This window comes from Antedon bifida, chromosome 1 (assembly GCF_963402885.1).
Source record: "Antedon bifida chromosome 1, ecAntBifi1.1, whole genome shotgun sequence".
Classification (NCBI taxonomy): domain Eukaryota; kingdom Metazoa; phylum Echinodermata; class Crinoidea; order Comatulida; family Antedonidae; genus Antedon; species Antedon bifida.
Genome location: NC_136226.1, coordinates 11,531,202 through 11,548,556, shown reverse-complemented (window position 1 = coordinate 11,548,556; position 17,355 = coordinate 11,531,202). Strand labels below are relative to the sequence as shown.

The 17,355-nt window shown below is 31.9% G+C and overlaps 1 protein-coding gene across 2 annotated transcripts in view; it reads left to right on the top strand.

Moving 5' to 3' along the window:
- The first annotated feature begins 524 nt into the window (after positions 1-524).
- Positions 525-17,355, top strand: part of LOC144841855 (tight junction protein 1-like) — a 38,232-nt gene continuing 21,401 nt past the window's right edge. The window contains exons 1-3 of one of the 2 annotated variants that reach the window (XM_078698121.1): positions 525-574; positions 14,468-14,645; positions 16,388-16,514. In XM_078698121.1, coding sequence (XP_078554247.1) covers positions 559-574; positions 14,468-14,645; positions 16,388-16,514 — 321 coding nt within the window. In that variant the 5' untranslated portion in view covers positions 525-558. Of the gene's footprint in view, positions 575-3,127; positions 3,269-14,467; positions 14,646-16,387; positions 16,515-17,355 lie in introns of those variants that run through there. The other variant, XM_078698128.1, reaches the window with a different exon arrangement.

The following is a 17,355-nucleotide window of genomic DNA, read 5'->3' as shown; positions in this document are numbered from 1 at the left end:
GAGTATGCTTACAGTAGACCCCATCCATTGTGACATCCCTGTTCAGGAGACGGCCCTGTTAAGGGGACACTTTCCTATGAAACTAAACAAAGTATTTGTTGCGTTGGCATGGGCATATGTGGGTTGTGATAATTAGAATTTACTAAATAGTTTAAACAATCAATTACTAGTACCACCATATTTTAAGAAGTATATATATAAGAAGTATAAAACTAATTTCAATTTGAGGATGTAATAAAGCAGTTGAACAACAATTTCAAACTATTTAAATTTTCTCCGTTTGAACTTTTTGACTGCCATGTTGTTTTTTGCCTGTAGTCTTTGGTATAAAGTTTGAAAAGAATTATGATTGACTAACTAATTCTTGTTTACTAAGCCTAACTGTTGAGAATCCTTCTTAGAGAATCACTGAAGCATGCTCAAAGAATGTGGAGTATTTTTAAATTCAAAGAGATGTAATACAAACACTGGCGAAAAGCATCAATTCAATGAGATAAACTGAACTCACAACTATTATACTTATATTGCTGCCGGAGATATTTGCTTAGTCGCCATTTTATGGTCTTACCTAACAGTAAGTATTGTTAAAGTGCTCTTTAAGTATTCTTAAAAGAAATAGTAACAGGCCTAGTGTGCCATGGGTAGGTTCATGCTTACTGCTATACTGGTATGGTATGGTCTGATTCCATGCTGGCCTAAACTATTTTATTTCAAATATATGATACAAAGTAATAAGATTTTTGAGGACCCTGGAGAGTGTTATGGATTTTGGTAAAGAATAGTTACTTATACAAGGTAAAAATCATGTATATATCCAATGTTGAACGAGCCCGGCCTTGGTTTTTAGTGCAACTAATAAATTTGAGTGGTCCTTAATTCAGTTCTTTTTAACATACTGTTTGAGAAATCAATAAAAACTACAATGGACAATATGACAATACTGAGATGTTGAGTTAAGTGCTAATCTCTAGAATTATCTCTCATTCATTTGAATGTCTAAGAGTGTCAGGACCTTCAGTTTGTATCAATTTATATTTATACTCCTTTTGTGTTTATTATTATTAATGAGTAATTTGGCTTTTTCTAATCATCCTTATTTATGTTACAGTAATCTAGTAATCGCTGTCTCCTAATTGTGAAACTTTCCTGTGAAACACTATAAGAAATATAGGTTTTAACACTACAACCAACCCCTATTGAGGGGACAGTCCTAATAAAGGGACACTTTGTTGGGTTGTGGAAAATGGAAGGTGTCCCTTTTACACAGATTCCACTGTATTACTATGTATTTATTTATTTATTTATTTATAAACTTATTTTACATGGATGACATTTTCATTAAAAATAATGTTCTTACAAATGGTCCATGATAAAAGAAATGTATGCATAAAAGTGAATATTCATAAGTTACAAAACCTTTTTTTTTTTTGTTTTAGATTATAGAAAAACATACAAGAACAATTACATTTTAAATACAGATACAGAATAATAATAATAATAAACAGCTAAGTAAGTACATCGCAATTACACACATGTATTCATACTTAAATACACAAACAATATCATTCTAGTATTTTCAACTATTAATAATGTTGTGTACTTTTTAAAATCAATAGTTTCTATTTTCTCCGGTAGTTTGAAATAGGTAATTCAGGAACTTATTAAACTATTGAGTGCTTCCTGTTAGGATGTGATTCATGTCAGTAGGGAATAATCCCGCAGATTTTGTGTAAATTACTGTCAAGCGAGTTTGATCCTTCTTCAAAAATTCTTGGTGAATTAGTCAATATGAGTACTTACTGATTCTTCTTCATAAATACTTAAAAATACTTATTATATTAAAGAATATGGGTCAGGAATGTTGGCTGATCATCTGATCCAATCTGTATTGTATTTTGAGTATTAAAACTTGGATTGTCTGGTTCAAATGGTATCCTACTGTAAAAACCCCTTTCCTTTAGTTTTTAAATTGTTTGAAAAAATGACAGTGAATAGAAGATTTTTTGTAAATTATTATTCCTGCTCATAATTATAAAAACATACAGTACTACTATATCTCAGCTTCTAATCTGATTTTCCAGAAGTTTTGGTATTCAAAATGTGTTTTTAACAATTAATTTAGCACCTTCAGACCTCTGGTTTTGGAAGTGAGTTTGGTTTTCAGATAGTCTGATATTGGGAGAGTCCACACTGTACAGTACTTCTATGTTTGTTTATGTGAGGTTTAAGGGTAACCACAGATTACCCAATTGTATAACTAATTTAGGATATAGTACTTTACTTCTTTGTTGAAGAAATTCCAGCTTTAAATCAAGTTGATGCTATCTTTTTAAAGTTACTTATTGTCGGTTTAAACCGTTTTTCTATTAACACAGTGGGCCTTGTGTGTAGGTTTTTACTTATTGAGATCGATGACATCATAATCCAAAATCTTGATCATTGCCAAAAACCATGATTAATTCTGAATAGAGTAATTGAGTGGGAAGAAAATAACTGTTGAATAATCTAACCAAACAATTAATCTGACTCAACATACTATAGAAATTATCACTTTGGCACTGTTTATGTTTTGTTTACAAATAATAAACTCCTCCAGTATGGTGATCCAAAAAAATGAAATGGCTTATCTATTTATTATGTTTTTTTCTATTGTATATATTATCAATATAAAACAATTTCTCTAGTAGTACTATTATATTTGTGGTTTTATGGTGAGGTTTTGTTTAAATAAAAATTAATTAAAAAAGTAAAATTCGTTCCCAAAACAGTTCACATATACCTGCAATATACATTAAAAATTCTTATTTATGAATTATTCAAATTGCAGTAATTGACCGATATTGTATCTAATACTACAATAGAATTGGGATACAATTATATTTAATAGATAGGTAGTGAATAGTGTACAGATCACCTATATAAATTCTATTTTTAGTCTATGATAACATAACAGGTAATTTCACTTGTAGCAAACCCCCTATTTTTAATAATGGTACAGTCTCTATAGACAATAAATAATTGTGCAATTTTAATACCAGGCTCTTGATTCAGTGGTTTGGTATTGTGTGGGAATGACCCCATTCATGAATATTCATAGAATAATGCGAAAACAACTGCTGTGGTTGGCCAGCATTCTTTAGTCCAATTGTGAGATATACCTAGTCACTGGAATGCGTTAGGCGTGTGCAGTTTGCAGTTAATACCAGTTACTTTTCAATAAATGATAGCATAGGAATTATTTCAACCATTTTGGAATCTAAGAAATAAGGTAAGATGTTGTATTATAACTGAAGATAAATTTACTAGTATTGTTGATGATATATTCAGAAATGTTGGCTGTTCTTTCTGGTGTCATCATAGTGGTAGGATGTTTGGTAAGACAGTGAATGTAGATATATGTATTAGTCACCTACTTACCTGTTGCTTACTCCATTAATATTGATATACTGGTATAGTTTTGACTAATACTACCACTATCTACTGTATTAGTCATACATTTATTGGTAAACCAGTATCCATATCCTTGTATTGTGCCAATGTGTATTGTCACAATATGAAATAGTAGTAGTAGAATTGTATTTATATTTATTATTATATAATTCTACCTTTTATGTTACTGACATTGTAAATTATAATTAATTTACCATGTGACATAATGTTATTCACACGTAAAATTGATTAAATCATTAAGCAGCTATAAAAAAAAATAATTAAAATATTAAATTTATAGCTTAATTAATTAAATTCTACTGACCATATCCTATTATATTGTTGTCAACATGACTGTAATGTTATCACATGTTTACTGTCAACAAAATTTTACATAATAATGACATTCCAAAATATTTTCTAATAAAAAATACTGTATAGTTTATTTTTTTAAATCAATTAGTATACAGTGTTCACATATTATAATATACATATACTAAGGTTTGGTGATCAGCAGAGTGAGTCCTCTCAATAGGGGTGTCCCCTGAATAGGAGTTTACCATAGTAATATTAAAACATACAATTTTACGTAACATTAATAATCTTAGTCTCTCTCACACAGATGTGTTAGAAATTGTCTTCTTCATTGGTTGTTTTTCATTCTTTGTCAGGATGTAATTTCAATTAAAATTTTTCAGCCTGAAAAATTGACATACCTCAAGGATGTGTCATAATGGTTTAGTAGAGCATATCAATTTGCAAGAGGACCAAAAAGTGTACTGTACACAAACTGACTTGATTGGAGTTCAAAGTACTATTTACTTAAATCCTATGATTTAACTTATCTAATTAAACTGACCTTTGTATGTTATACTGTACAGTAGGCATTCTTTAATACAGGAAAAAGATCTACCTACTATAAATTTAAAAACAAGGATAATATTCAAATGTTACATTTAATGTTAAAGACCCCTTCCCTGCAATTTTGGACGTTTTTTGGAAAATAATACATATATATCACTTTAAAAACATTAAACCATGTCATTCCTTGTCTTAAATGTACGTTTTATGGTAAATTATGATAAAAAGTGAGAAACAATGCACTACCTAAGTAGCTTGTGGTGATTGACCTCTCGTGGACGGTCTTAGGCCTAGCCTAGCTAGGCTTAGTTTTGTAGGCCTAGCTGGTAAACATCGGTAACGTACGAACATCGTACGCTAGCTATATACCTAGCCTGACGTTGTATAGTTGCTGCATTAATTGTCTTTCTATTTTTGCCAGACTCCGTTGATACAAATTGGGGAAAACCCGGTATTTTCGCTGAAAAGTTAGGAGTCTTCCATTTGTTTTGGCCTCACGATCGATCGAAAAGTGGGCGAATTACAGGTGAAAAACAAAAATATCAATCCGCGCGCAATGCATTTTGGGATTTATAGCGGGCCGCTATAATTGTTAGAATCGACTTATTTTTCACATTTTAACCGTTTAAAGACGAAAAAAAGTTATCGCAATAGGACCATATAGTATTATTTTTACATTAAATATAGTTTGTGATCTTAAATTAGATCTAAAAAACGTAGGGAAGGGGGCTTTAAGTATGTATATACAATACTGGCTGTATTGTTTAAACATATACTGTAGGCTATAGTAATTGAATTTAAAATGACCACAGTGGAGGAAAGAGCCTCAGCCCGCGCACCCATCCACCTACCACTACTGTACCAATTTGTTTTGATATATACAAAAGATAAACTATGAATTACACCATTTTTTACTCATACTGTAAGCTGTATATTACTACAATAAGTAGTTGAGTCATACTTATTTTCTTAAGAAAGCATACATTCCTTTCATTGTTAAAGAGCTATTTCAATTTGGTTCTTATAATTCTTGTTGTGTCACAGTGAAGTAATACATTCTGGGTCACTGTTTATTGAAATATTTCACAAACACTTTAACAAACCTGTGCAATATCAGAAGATAAACACTGTCACTGCAGTAGCCTACTCTTTATATACATTGCATAGTATATTCATACATTTGATAAAATGATAAAGGTTTACTGTATCTATATATTTATACAGTATAGTAACTATACAGAACTGTGTATATATTACTACTGGTTAATTTTACAGTATGACAATTTTAGAGCACTGAAGATAATTTCATACTGTAGTGTAGGCCTGGTGCTAGCTGTCTCCATCTCCACCTCATGACATGTGATTGTAGATGACCTTGGACACCATGCTGGTTATCTGATGAACATGCAGGCCAGGAATTTCAAATTTAATTTACCGTCAACATACAGTAATATAGGCAACACTGCTAAAATATAAATCATACTGTAAATTATAGAAACAGTGCTAATATTCGCAACATGATCTCATAATCGCGTCGAGCATAGCTCATTGGCGAAAGTTCCGTATTTTTTAGTTAAATTTTTAGTTATATAAAAAATGTCTCTGGCGGGATTCGAACCTGCAACCTCTCGCTTACAGGGCGAGTATCATACCACTAGACCACAGAGCCATATATGGTATTTTCACAAATTTTCACCCACCAGATGCATTCTCTCGTACAACAAACGCCCTCACAATCAGTGGAGGCTTAACAAGTCAGAATAAATTTCAACTTTAATTCGCAACGGTTTTTAAATAATATTGTGTATATGTAAATCAATTGTGTATAATATACTTATATTTCTGAACATTATTGAAATATTGTTTGGATACTGAAAAAGATTTGAATGAATTATACAAACTTCAAAATTATTGCTACAGTAGTTAAACTTTATTAAAGCACTTTTAATAATTTTTATTAAAAGATAAAAAATGTATTTCATAAGCTTACTTACAATGGCTGACATGGAAGCACACTGTACAAAAAGTCTTTTGTGTGAAACAGGACATACACAAGAGACTGAACAAAACATAGATATATCTGAATATCAAATGAAAGAACCGTTCCTATAGCCAAGTGTTTGCTGAGTTTTATAAATGCTGAACAAATATTGACCAAGTCCCTAGGAGAGAAGGGTACAGCTGCAATATAATATTGCGTACCCATATGATGTTACCAATCATCATAGCCTTAAAAACATAACTTTATGAAACTGTGTTTGTGATGTACTGTATGAAGTACTGTACTACTATTTATAGAATTTAAAAGGTGAGCAGTATTTTCTTCATTGAAAAAATTAGGCCAAACGCTAAATTGAATCATAAATACAGGTACAGTACGTCAGTAGTAAGAATTAGGTTTTCAGGTTGAATAGAATGATCTATGTTACAGTATGTACTGTTAGAACAGGGAGGTGAAAACACCTCCCTGGTTAGAAGGTTCAGTACAGATATGCTACAGTTTAAACATAGCTCCATGATGTGACATATTCAATTGAATATGAAATAATAATTAATTGAAATCCTTGATTTAATGTTCTTGAAAATATATTGACTTTAGCCTTCGTTATTCAGTATAGTAGTAATTGCTGTAGTGAATGGAGGGGCGGAGTCACCACACCTCTAGTCCATCCATAAAAGAATGGCATGGCTCAAGTATTATGTAAGTAATTAGGATCATCCTTAACACCTACCCTAAATGTATGACCAACTATGGGCTACATTTACAGTATTTGTATCTGGGCATCAGTAATGATTTTTGGTTTCAAATGAACCAGTATTTTGTTTCAGCATTGTTCAATTAGCTACTTAATGTAATCCTATTATTGTACATTAATTAGCTTTGTGGAATTGTGTTTACAGCAATAACATAGTTTTATAAAGTTCAAATTCCACTGTAGGAAATTTGAAACAATTGATTACTCGCATTCCAGAGTTTTTTACCTAGGTATCAAATTTATAGGATTTCTTTGTGCAATATTCATAGGAATATTAATTTCAATCCTATCCTGGCTGTTCTGAGGGAACTTAATATCAGTAATGAGGCTAATTAAAATTCTTTCATTTTGCCATAGTTTTAGTTTAAATCATAATCAGTTTGCAGTTTTTTAATATAGTTATATAGTACTGTAGATAGACTCTTATTTAAATTCTATTATCGATGTTAATGTTTTGTCCTGGTAGAAATATCCAAACAAAATATTAGAGAGTACAGTCACTTTGTGCTAGGAATTACAAATCAAATTTGCACATATCCATGGTGCAACATACTGGAATAATACATGTTCAGAAAAGGATGTTATTGTACATATTGAAGGCTATAGTAGTAGTATTATTATGTTGTTGTTATACTGTAGAAAAACTAGAGATTGACATTTTTCCTTCTCACCTTGCCATAATGAGTTTGACCAGTGACCTAGAAACAACAATATTGTGATCATTGGTTCAGTTGATTGCCAGTATAAAACTGTGGTTTTCAATGACCTGAAGATACCACTTGTAGGTCATTATGCAAATTAGGTGAAGAGTAAGGTTACTATTGTTGTATAATTTGTACAGTTTGATATTCATAATGGATTTATTAAACAGATTACTATTCAACTATTAATGATGATAATCATTGATAGCTCAAATATCTATAGGTCTAGTACAGGGTGTATCAATATTCAATGGTACTATCCCACTCATTCCATCAGTACCTATTTAGGTGATGAGTAAGGTTACTATTCTTGTGTAATTTGTATAGCTTGATATTCATAATGGATTTATTAAACACTATTAAACGAATGATATCTATAGGCCTGGTACAGGGTGTATCAATATTCAGTAGATTTGGAATATTCCGTGTCCATAAAGGTACTGTCCCACTAATTTTATCAGTACCTGTTGGCACCTATGTTAAGTTGGTAATAACAATCTGCATTCATTCCATACCAAGACAGAATATCAATTTGTATTGTCTACCAAACCAAAAACATAATTAAATCTGTTTTAAATGTTCTCAGAGAGTGTCAGAATCCAATTGGTGAGAATTTAATTTTATGCCTTGCGTTGGCCAAACTCTATTGTAAAAAAGCAAAGTCCATAAAATTGTTATGACTACTCATCGAAAGCAGCACAAAACATTTTACACAATGATTTTTATTTAGATGAAAATATTATTAAGTACATAACAAAGTTGCAGTACAGTAGTTTCACAAATCCTATAAATTTTGTTATACAGTATATAATGTTCCAGTTACAATACTGTACATTCCTCTGACCAGTAAAACCTCCCAGTTTAGTATTATCAATTTATATACAGTTTTACTGTACATGTTAAAATAATTGATGGACAGCAGAATTATATTTTGGTTTACTGGCCCAGTTGGCGAGTTAAAAACAATGTGAAGGGTGGCGTTTAACTCATATTGCATATAGAGTTCTGCGGTGTGACGTCACAACGGTAGATGGCACTGTGTGGTTGCTAGCGCAACCAAAAATGCATTCAACGCTATATGTTTCTATCAAATTATGTATCTTAGCTTAGATTTTTTTAAACTTAAACTGTACTGTAGTTGAATAATAAATAGATTATTAATTAGTGATCTTTTGAAATTTTAGTTTGTTTTTATTGGGCCTGTTTCTGCTGCAACTGCTCAAAATACGGTATAAAAATACGGTATAAAATACGGTATTTTTTATACCGTATTTTTTAGTACCCCGTTTCTGCTAACAATACTTCTTGGGTGGTCGTGTTAAATTTCATCCTTTTTACCCAAATTGCCATTCATTTATTTGGTCGATAATAATAGTAATATAACTAGACATGAAACTCGTCACTTTGACGAGTTAGTTATCCGCACAACGACAAACGCCACGTGCACGTCATACGTTGGAATATTGCACACAGATAAAGATTATGGCATTATGACAAGAACTGAAGAATATGATATGCTGTTAGTGCTGAATTCTGTCAATTTGTGTCATATAGTATATACATGCAAAGAGTATAATCTGTATACATATTACATACAGTGTAGAATAGGTGAAATTACGGGACCCGCCATTTATTCCAATTTTTAACATGGCGACGGTATCAAAATGAAACACTTAAATAGCAATTTCTGGAGGAAATTATCTCAGGAACAACATATTAACGTGTAGAAGAAATTTGAATACGTAAAATATAGATGCGCACCCTTTTAAATGTGATGAACTATTACGCAAAATATGAAAATACGACTTTTTTTATTCAACTGGCCATATGATGACGTCACAACATCCGATTGGCAAAATGTTTACATGAATTCGTATCTACAATCCAATAGCTTCCAGAAAACGTTTTAATCGTGATTATCACATTTTATTCTTACGAGCTATTACAGATTAAAATTTACTGTAAAGATGAAATTAATGACCCACGTAATTAAAATTTTTAGGCATGATGACGTCATAAAAATTAAAATATTTTTATCTCATGCTAAAGAAAGTTGATTGACCTACACAATATATAAATTTAGGAGAAAAAGGAATACAGATAAGCGTGATGCGCTCCATTGAATGTGATGAGCAATAACGAAAGAGACAAAAATCCTAATTTTTACATTCGTGTGGCCATACGATGACGTCACAATGTTTTTTTAGCCTTATCGATGCATGATCCGATATCTACAACTCATCAACTTCTAGATTTTGTAATAAAAATAAACGGTTCACGGTTTACTTTAGAAACTATGACTGTTTAAAAAAAGACATAATTTTGACGATTTTTTAAGCTTTTTCATAAAAAACGCGCACGAATTGTCTAATTCAACGTGTTCGTATGGCGTTATTTAAACTGGAAAAGGTCTAAATTGTTTTCAAAATTACTAGGAAAGACTTGAAAAATATAATTCAAGAGAAAAAAATATGTTTTTAACGCTACGTGCGCACCGCGTGCGTAAAAAATTGCGCGCCCGTGGGAATTTTTGACATGCTCAAAATGACAAGAAACGCATAAAAAGTTGATTAGAAATTAATTTTGCGCATTTTGAAATTTTAAATGCGCGTGCGCGCGTAACTTCTTGTGAAACATGCCATTTTTAATCCGTAGAAAGTTTGCCCCTGATATGACTTAAATTTTGTCAAAGTGTCAATACTAAATGACTTTTGGTTTTTAATCTATAATCAATCATTGAAATTCATAAAATTGCGCGTAAGTCACGTTGCGCAACTATGACGTCATTCAAAAATAGGAGGTGCACAACTTCACGTAAATGCCCATATGTTGTCAAAGTTATGAAATGTTATGTTTACACATTTTAGAGAAACGCGACTCACAAAAAGGAAGGAAGGATCCAAGAATAATACAGAAAAAAACTATTGATCCCATACAATAACAAGGAGTTATCCGCTTGGTATACCAAGCGGATAACTAATAAGTCGCAATAAAGGAAGTTTACGCCTCACTGTCAACAGGCTAGCCCTAGTGATAGAGATGTTGTGAGAGCACAGAAACCATCGTAATGGGGACATATGCAATTTGTTCCTATCCCTCCCCGAGTTATTGTCTTTTTTCTTCTTAGCTTTGAGTTTACTTGCTTTGGAGACAAGTCTATTCCGTACTCTTGCTTTATTTTTTTAGAAATGTCTTTATAAATGTGGTTGTCCCTTTTATTACCTTTTAGTTGGCCGGACATTTTAGCTTCCCCTCCCCCTCCTTCTCCCCCTCCTTCTCCCCCTCCTTCCCCCCCCCCCCCTCCTTCCCCCTCCTTCCCCCCTCCTTTCCCCCTCCTTCCCCCCCCCTCCTTAATATAGTAAATACTGTGATGTCTTCGCTCCACATTTTCGCCGAATATATCTATACACGTGTGTAAAACAGCTGACAGCGACAGAAAATAAAAACACGATGTTGACCTCATGTCGCAGGTCAAAAAAAATACGGTATTTTTTATTGGCAGCAGAAATGGGTACAAAAAATACGGTATAAATTTGTAAATACCGTATTTTATCCACAAATTTTGTGGGGAAAATACGGTATACAAAATACGGTATTTTTTTTATGAGCACAGTTTCTGCTGCCAAAAAAATACGGTATAAATACGGTATTAAAAAAATACCGTATAAAATACGGTATTTTCTTGGCAGCAGAAACAGGGCCATTGAAAATTATTAAGTTTTAAAATGACTACTTCAATAAGCCTATTCCAAACCATTGGTGAACTAGGAGTCACTCAGGCAGGTTGAACGCATTTTTTGGTTGGCTACCGTTCACGCAGCGCCACCTCCCGTCGTGACGTCAGCACCGCAGAACTCTATTCCGTATTGTGCTAAGATATATTTTAAAAATATAAAATCTATATATATATATTCTTTGGTTATAAAGGTACAAAACACAATACACCAATATTTTATTGAATGCTAATACGTTTAAGCATGTTATTCATGAATCCAGCTTTTCCATATTTGCTTTAAGTATTATGGTAAACAACAATGCACTTGAATAACCTAACAGTGTATAGAAGCTGAGTTATTGTTAATTGCAATATGCAAATTACGGTGGGTGGTAACCGAGACAGCGATGATATTATAATTCGTAATCAATATAGAGTAATAACCTCGACACAATGTTATATGCCATAAGAATACAGTCTTACAGTATTACATAAAGAATGAGAACAGTATATTATATAATGTTCATTTAATGTAATTCATTCATTCAATCTTTTATTTCGGAATCTCTGGTCCATAGAAAGTAAAAATTACATATAAATGAAATAAAATAAACAAGACAAATTACTACTACTCATCTCAGGATGGCATTCCACCTGGAGAGCATCTTCGACTTAACTAAGACGTTGCTAAAATATTTTTGTTTGCATTTAGTCTACCCATATACATGCATACATTTTTTACTATAATATTCTAAAGCTAATTAATAAATAATATCTATACTGTAGACTTTATATTCGACAGTTGGGTAGTTGAATGTAACGAAGATTTTTTTGTAAATGTTTTTTGATTCTAATATAATTCTAAACTGATTCTTCTTCATTCAATTCAAGTTCTTGGGTATGTTTATCTCCAACTCCATTTTGACAAAAAAGAGTACCGGTACCAGCAATTCCCTGCCGGAAGTAACTGTACAAATATTGATGATTTTGCTAAGCTGTAGTCTATGACGGAAAAAAAACAACAACAAAAAAACAGGCTTTTATTAAGTGGTATACATTAACCAAACCTATGGAATTCACTTAATAAATAATAAGTTACTGACTGTTATATACAAAAATGTTGGCATTTAGATAATTTGTGACCTACATAGTACAATGTGACCTGCAAAGTGTTCTACAAAAATAGGAATTTTTACCCATCATGACTGTAATTGCTTTTGGGAATTTTGAGGACATTTCATTCAAACCCGAAGGAAGTAACGCAGAAACATGAAGGGTTGGTAGGCCTAGAGTTTTATAGTGTACTTTAATTATAAAGTTTAAAAAAAAAGTGATATTGTTGATAATTTTACTGTATACTTAACACTTTAGGATGAGGTTCTTTCTACTGTATACTGTAAAGACTTTTGAATTAAGTTAATTATACAGTTAGTTCAAAACATTGATAATAAATTCTGTCTGTGACAGATATAATGAAAGTGTATTAATGTACAATACAATCCCCAGTGTAAAAAGCAAGGTGTGAAAGACTTGATGTAGATAAGTTGTTTTCACACTACAATTACAAGGTGTTTGCTCATTTTTTAAAGTTCTTGCTTTAAATAGTGAAAGAAGCCTTGTATAACAGTAGCTGACACCATGGAGGTCCTCCATACCAACACTGACACTAATAATTTACGCTGTATCTTTTTATCTATCTAACGTACCAAAATATGAGAATGATACTGTAGGTACGGTATATCACTGTTTTGTGAGATTGTGAATATAAAATCGATGAAATTTATAATAAATATAGGAAATACAATTTTTTTTTTTCAATCAAGAATAGCTAATAGTAATTCTCTAATCGAGCAATCAAGGGAAGCCCATAATATAAAAGGCTTTGTTATTATAATGAGAGAAACCATAGTGAATACTAAACTATGATGCCACTAATTGAATAGTTGCTTTCCTATAGAAATTATGAATACAATGCCTTCTACAGTGGAGAACTGGTTGACAATAGATTTCTGCCATTAAATAGTTCTCTAGTATCTAGAATTGTTGTACTTGGCAATTTATTAGATATTACATTTAACCATATTTTGTGTACCCCAAGGATGGTGTTTTGTGTCAAACCATGCCCCCAGTTACCCTTTTGTTCGTGAGCCTGTATAAAGGTTAACAATCAAACCATATGTTGTAGAAAACGATTTATGCTTCATTGTTTGTAAATAAGTTATGTGCCATACTAACACAAGTTAAATTCACTGTGCACTTACTTTATTAGACAATTGGGATATTGATCAGCTGATTGAACATGTCATTCCTATGTTCTTTTGACTTAAAGGTCTTCAAACTTCTCCTTTGGGATTTGAATCGGATGATTTCTGGAATTTGCTTTTCACTTTTACAGTAAACACCATGTTTATTAAGTTACTTATTATTAGTTGCAATAATTCCCACAGGTTGAATAAATAAATAATGTTCTATATTGTCATTTTTTGGTTTAAATACAGTACTGTGTATCTGATTGTATGTTGATTGATAGAGGATAATATTTATTCCTCTAAGTCTTATTTTAATTTATTACCGTTGTATCCCATTTTGTTAGTTCATATTTATAGTTGGAGTTGAGTTAGGTTTGGATTGGATAATACAGTGTTATTAATATCCTCAATAAATAATTCTTTATAAAATGAATGTCAGAATTTAAATTAAGATTTGAATACCTACAGTAGAAGTGAGTGTGTTCTTTTAATTAAATTGCCTGTGATTTGAACCTATGATGTGTGACCTATTGCCACTATGGGCCCATTCAGTTATTACCTGGGGTAAGTTTAAGGTTCCTACTGTACCCATCAAAGTAATAGCGATACCTGTGCCCATGAAAGCTACTGAACAGAACAATATGATGGTCAACACAGTTCCACATTGTATCTTACTGTTTTTCTTACGTCACTGTTGATCAACTGATCTAATTGAAGTTGAGTTTTTGTTAAAATATCAATTATTTTTCTCCACAGAAACAGAACATACTCCAAGTGCAGAAACCAACACAAGCAGTGAGAGTAAGGCATTACAGTTCAGTTATAGGATTGCTCTAAAGGAGCGTGATGAGAGTTTGAGGCTGTACGCTGTAGCACAAAAGCAACTTAAAGAAATACAGGAAAAGCAGTCAAAAACCATGCATTTTCCAGATCCGTAAGTTTCAGTTAGCATGCATACATTTTATAAGAGATACTCTGTACCAGTGTACAGTGTGAATATTCTCTGAAATAGAAACCATTTTTACCTTTTTCAGCTGAAAAAAGAATTGGACCGAAAAGCTTTTTTCAAGTTGTGTAATATTACGTTTTGTAATCCAATTCATTGGATAATAATAAAAAGTTGAATAACAAGTTTTAGCCTTAGGTAATTTACTACTACATAAATAGAGTTCATATACAGTATTCAACTACTTTCTTATTTAACAAAAGGCAAAAAAATTGTTTAAATACTTCCTTACATTTTTTTTTCTTGAAAATGCTTGTCTTTTTCACTACATTTTCTACCTTACCTTACTGTACAATACAATTTAGTGACTGAAATTACAGTAATAGAGAGGTTTCGCAATCTTACGAATACGATAACGAAAACGGATACGCGCACATATTTTTTTTTTCGAACGCCAGTAAAAATCTGTTTCGCATGGCAATGAAATATTGAGGGCGCCGTCCAAAATATGATTGCGGTAAATTTGAGCCAAGCGCAGGTACGTGTTGCTTGGTGCTTGGCTGCCTAGGCCTAGCGTAACATCAATGCGAGTGAGGACTTTAAAAACTGCTATTTATCAAAATTTACCTGGCATTTTAGTAAATTACTTTAGTAAATTACTTTCAATAAATCTATAATTATATTATAATCATGAATCATTCCTGATTCAAATGCAAAATGTGCAAAATAGATCAAAAACTATACTCGTTTTGTAGTTACGAATATGACTGGTGATATTCGTCAACACGCTTTACAAATATGAAATGGGGATCAGCTCAAAAGTTTCACAAATGCGTGACGTATCCGTTTTCGTTATCGTATTCGTAAGGTTGCGAAACCTCCCTAATATTCCTACATACCGTAATTGCACCATGTATAACATATATCTGCACATTTAAATTAAATAATTTTCGCACAATGTTACTATAAAATTGTTTGTCTTAAAGTCTTAAAAACAATGTGATGCACAGTGCATACATGTGAAAATTGATATGCTTTTGAAATGTTTGTTGGCATTCAAGTGACCCATTGCCTACTTTACTTAAGGTGTTCAAACAATGTTTACCATTTATTCTGTTGCAAAGATTTATCGACTTAAGTCAATTATTTTGTAGAGGTTTATAGTAGACCTTTATGCCAGCACCCATGAGAAAAATAATTTATCACAATCTAGGCACTTGAAAGTAGTTCCTATAAAAAAAAATTCTATAAAAACATAAAAGTATTGAAGACAAAATTGGTATTACAATTGCTTTCCCAAAATACTTAAAAAGTAGCAAGTGCCTGATTCAAATAAAATTATTCAGGATTATTTAAGACTGACCCACATGTACAAGAAGAATACCATTTTTGGCAAGCCCAAAAATGTTACAAAGCACTCAATACAATTGCAGATTTTATTATATTTGGTGTACTATGTGTACTCAATGCAATGTGATAATAAAAACCTGTTTACTCTTAGCCTTATACAATAAATCGGAATTGTTTATTATAATATAGTATATAGCTCCTTTTACATCCCATTTATTTCTGGCCTACAAAACAGATCTAGTTTGGTTCATTGCACTCTGTAATGAAACTACCTTTCAATTATAATATAGTATTTGTACTGTACAGTAAAATTAAGGCGGAATATCCGTTAATTAACCACTGTACAATGAATACATTTAAGTTTCTTTTCGTCTTTTCAGACATTCTGGTAGCAATTTCAGCAGAGGGAGATCCACTGGAGGTGGGCAATCCAACAAGCAGAGGAGTTCATTTTTTCGTAAGAAAAGGGGACAACATGGAAGTCGAAATAATTTAAGTATATCTCAGGTAAGATCCAAATTAAACTAAGAGTATGTTCAGACTCATGGCGTTAGGTTTGTTATCTAACGCAAGGCATACAGTAACAGCTCCCTAACACTAATTCAGGGCCTAGTTCAGACACAAAATATATACGCCGCTTACATAATGCCACCTTAACGCTGTGAGTGATATTGAGAGTGTGTGAGGGTTAAACAATTTGTCCCAATTATGACTTGAACTTCTGCTTGCTAGGCAGATGGATGCTCTACTACTAGACCACAAGTACTGTATGGACAACTCTTCATCCCTCCATTTCATTGCTACAAGTTGTACTGTAGACAAACATTGGAATTCTTTTTTTGAAAACACCTAAAACTACACGTAGGCTTATGCGTTTTGTAAATAATATGATTTTTTTCTTTTGGATGTTGCCAACTGTTGTCCCAAAGTTGAAGCTTAAAATAGTAACTTGGATACCCAATAGATTTTGCCGTAATGCTTAGGTCAAAGGAGCCATGTTGATGATGATTTATTATCATTTTCTTTTTATGGTTAGCAAACATTGTAGCCTTTGTTTATTTAATTCTACTACTTCAGTTCAAAATTAGTAGAGAGTGTTCTACTTTTCTCTTGTCTGTACAAATTATTTCAACTTTGGGATAATTGATTTCCATAGGGAAAAATAAAAGATAGGCATGTGGTTTCAAGTCAAACATTTTTTACACTTTCAACTTTTAGGCTTGTGTTGAAGTACATTATTTAATCATTTACATTCTATATAATTGACTAATTTAAAAAGACAAAAAACATTCTTTGTATATAGAAAAAAAAACTCAATAAATTTGTAACGTTTAAAAAAATTAAATTT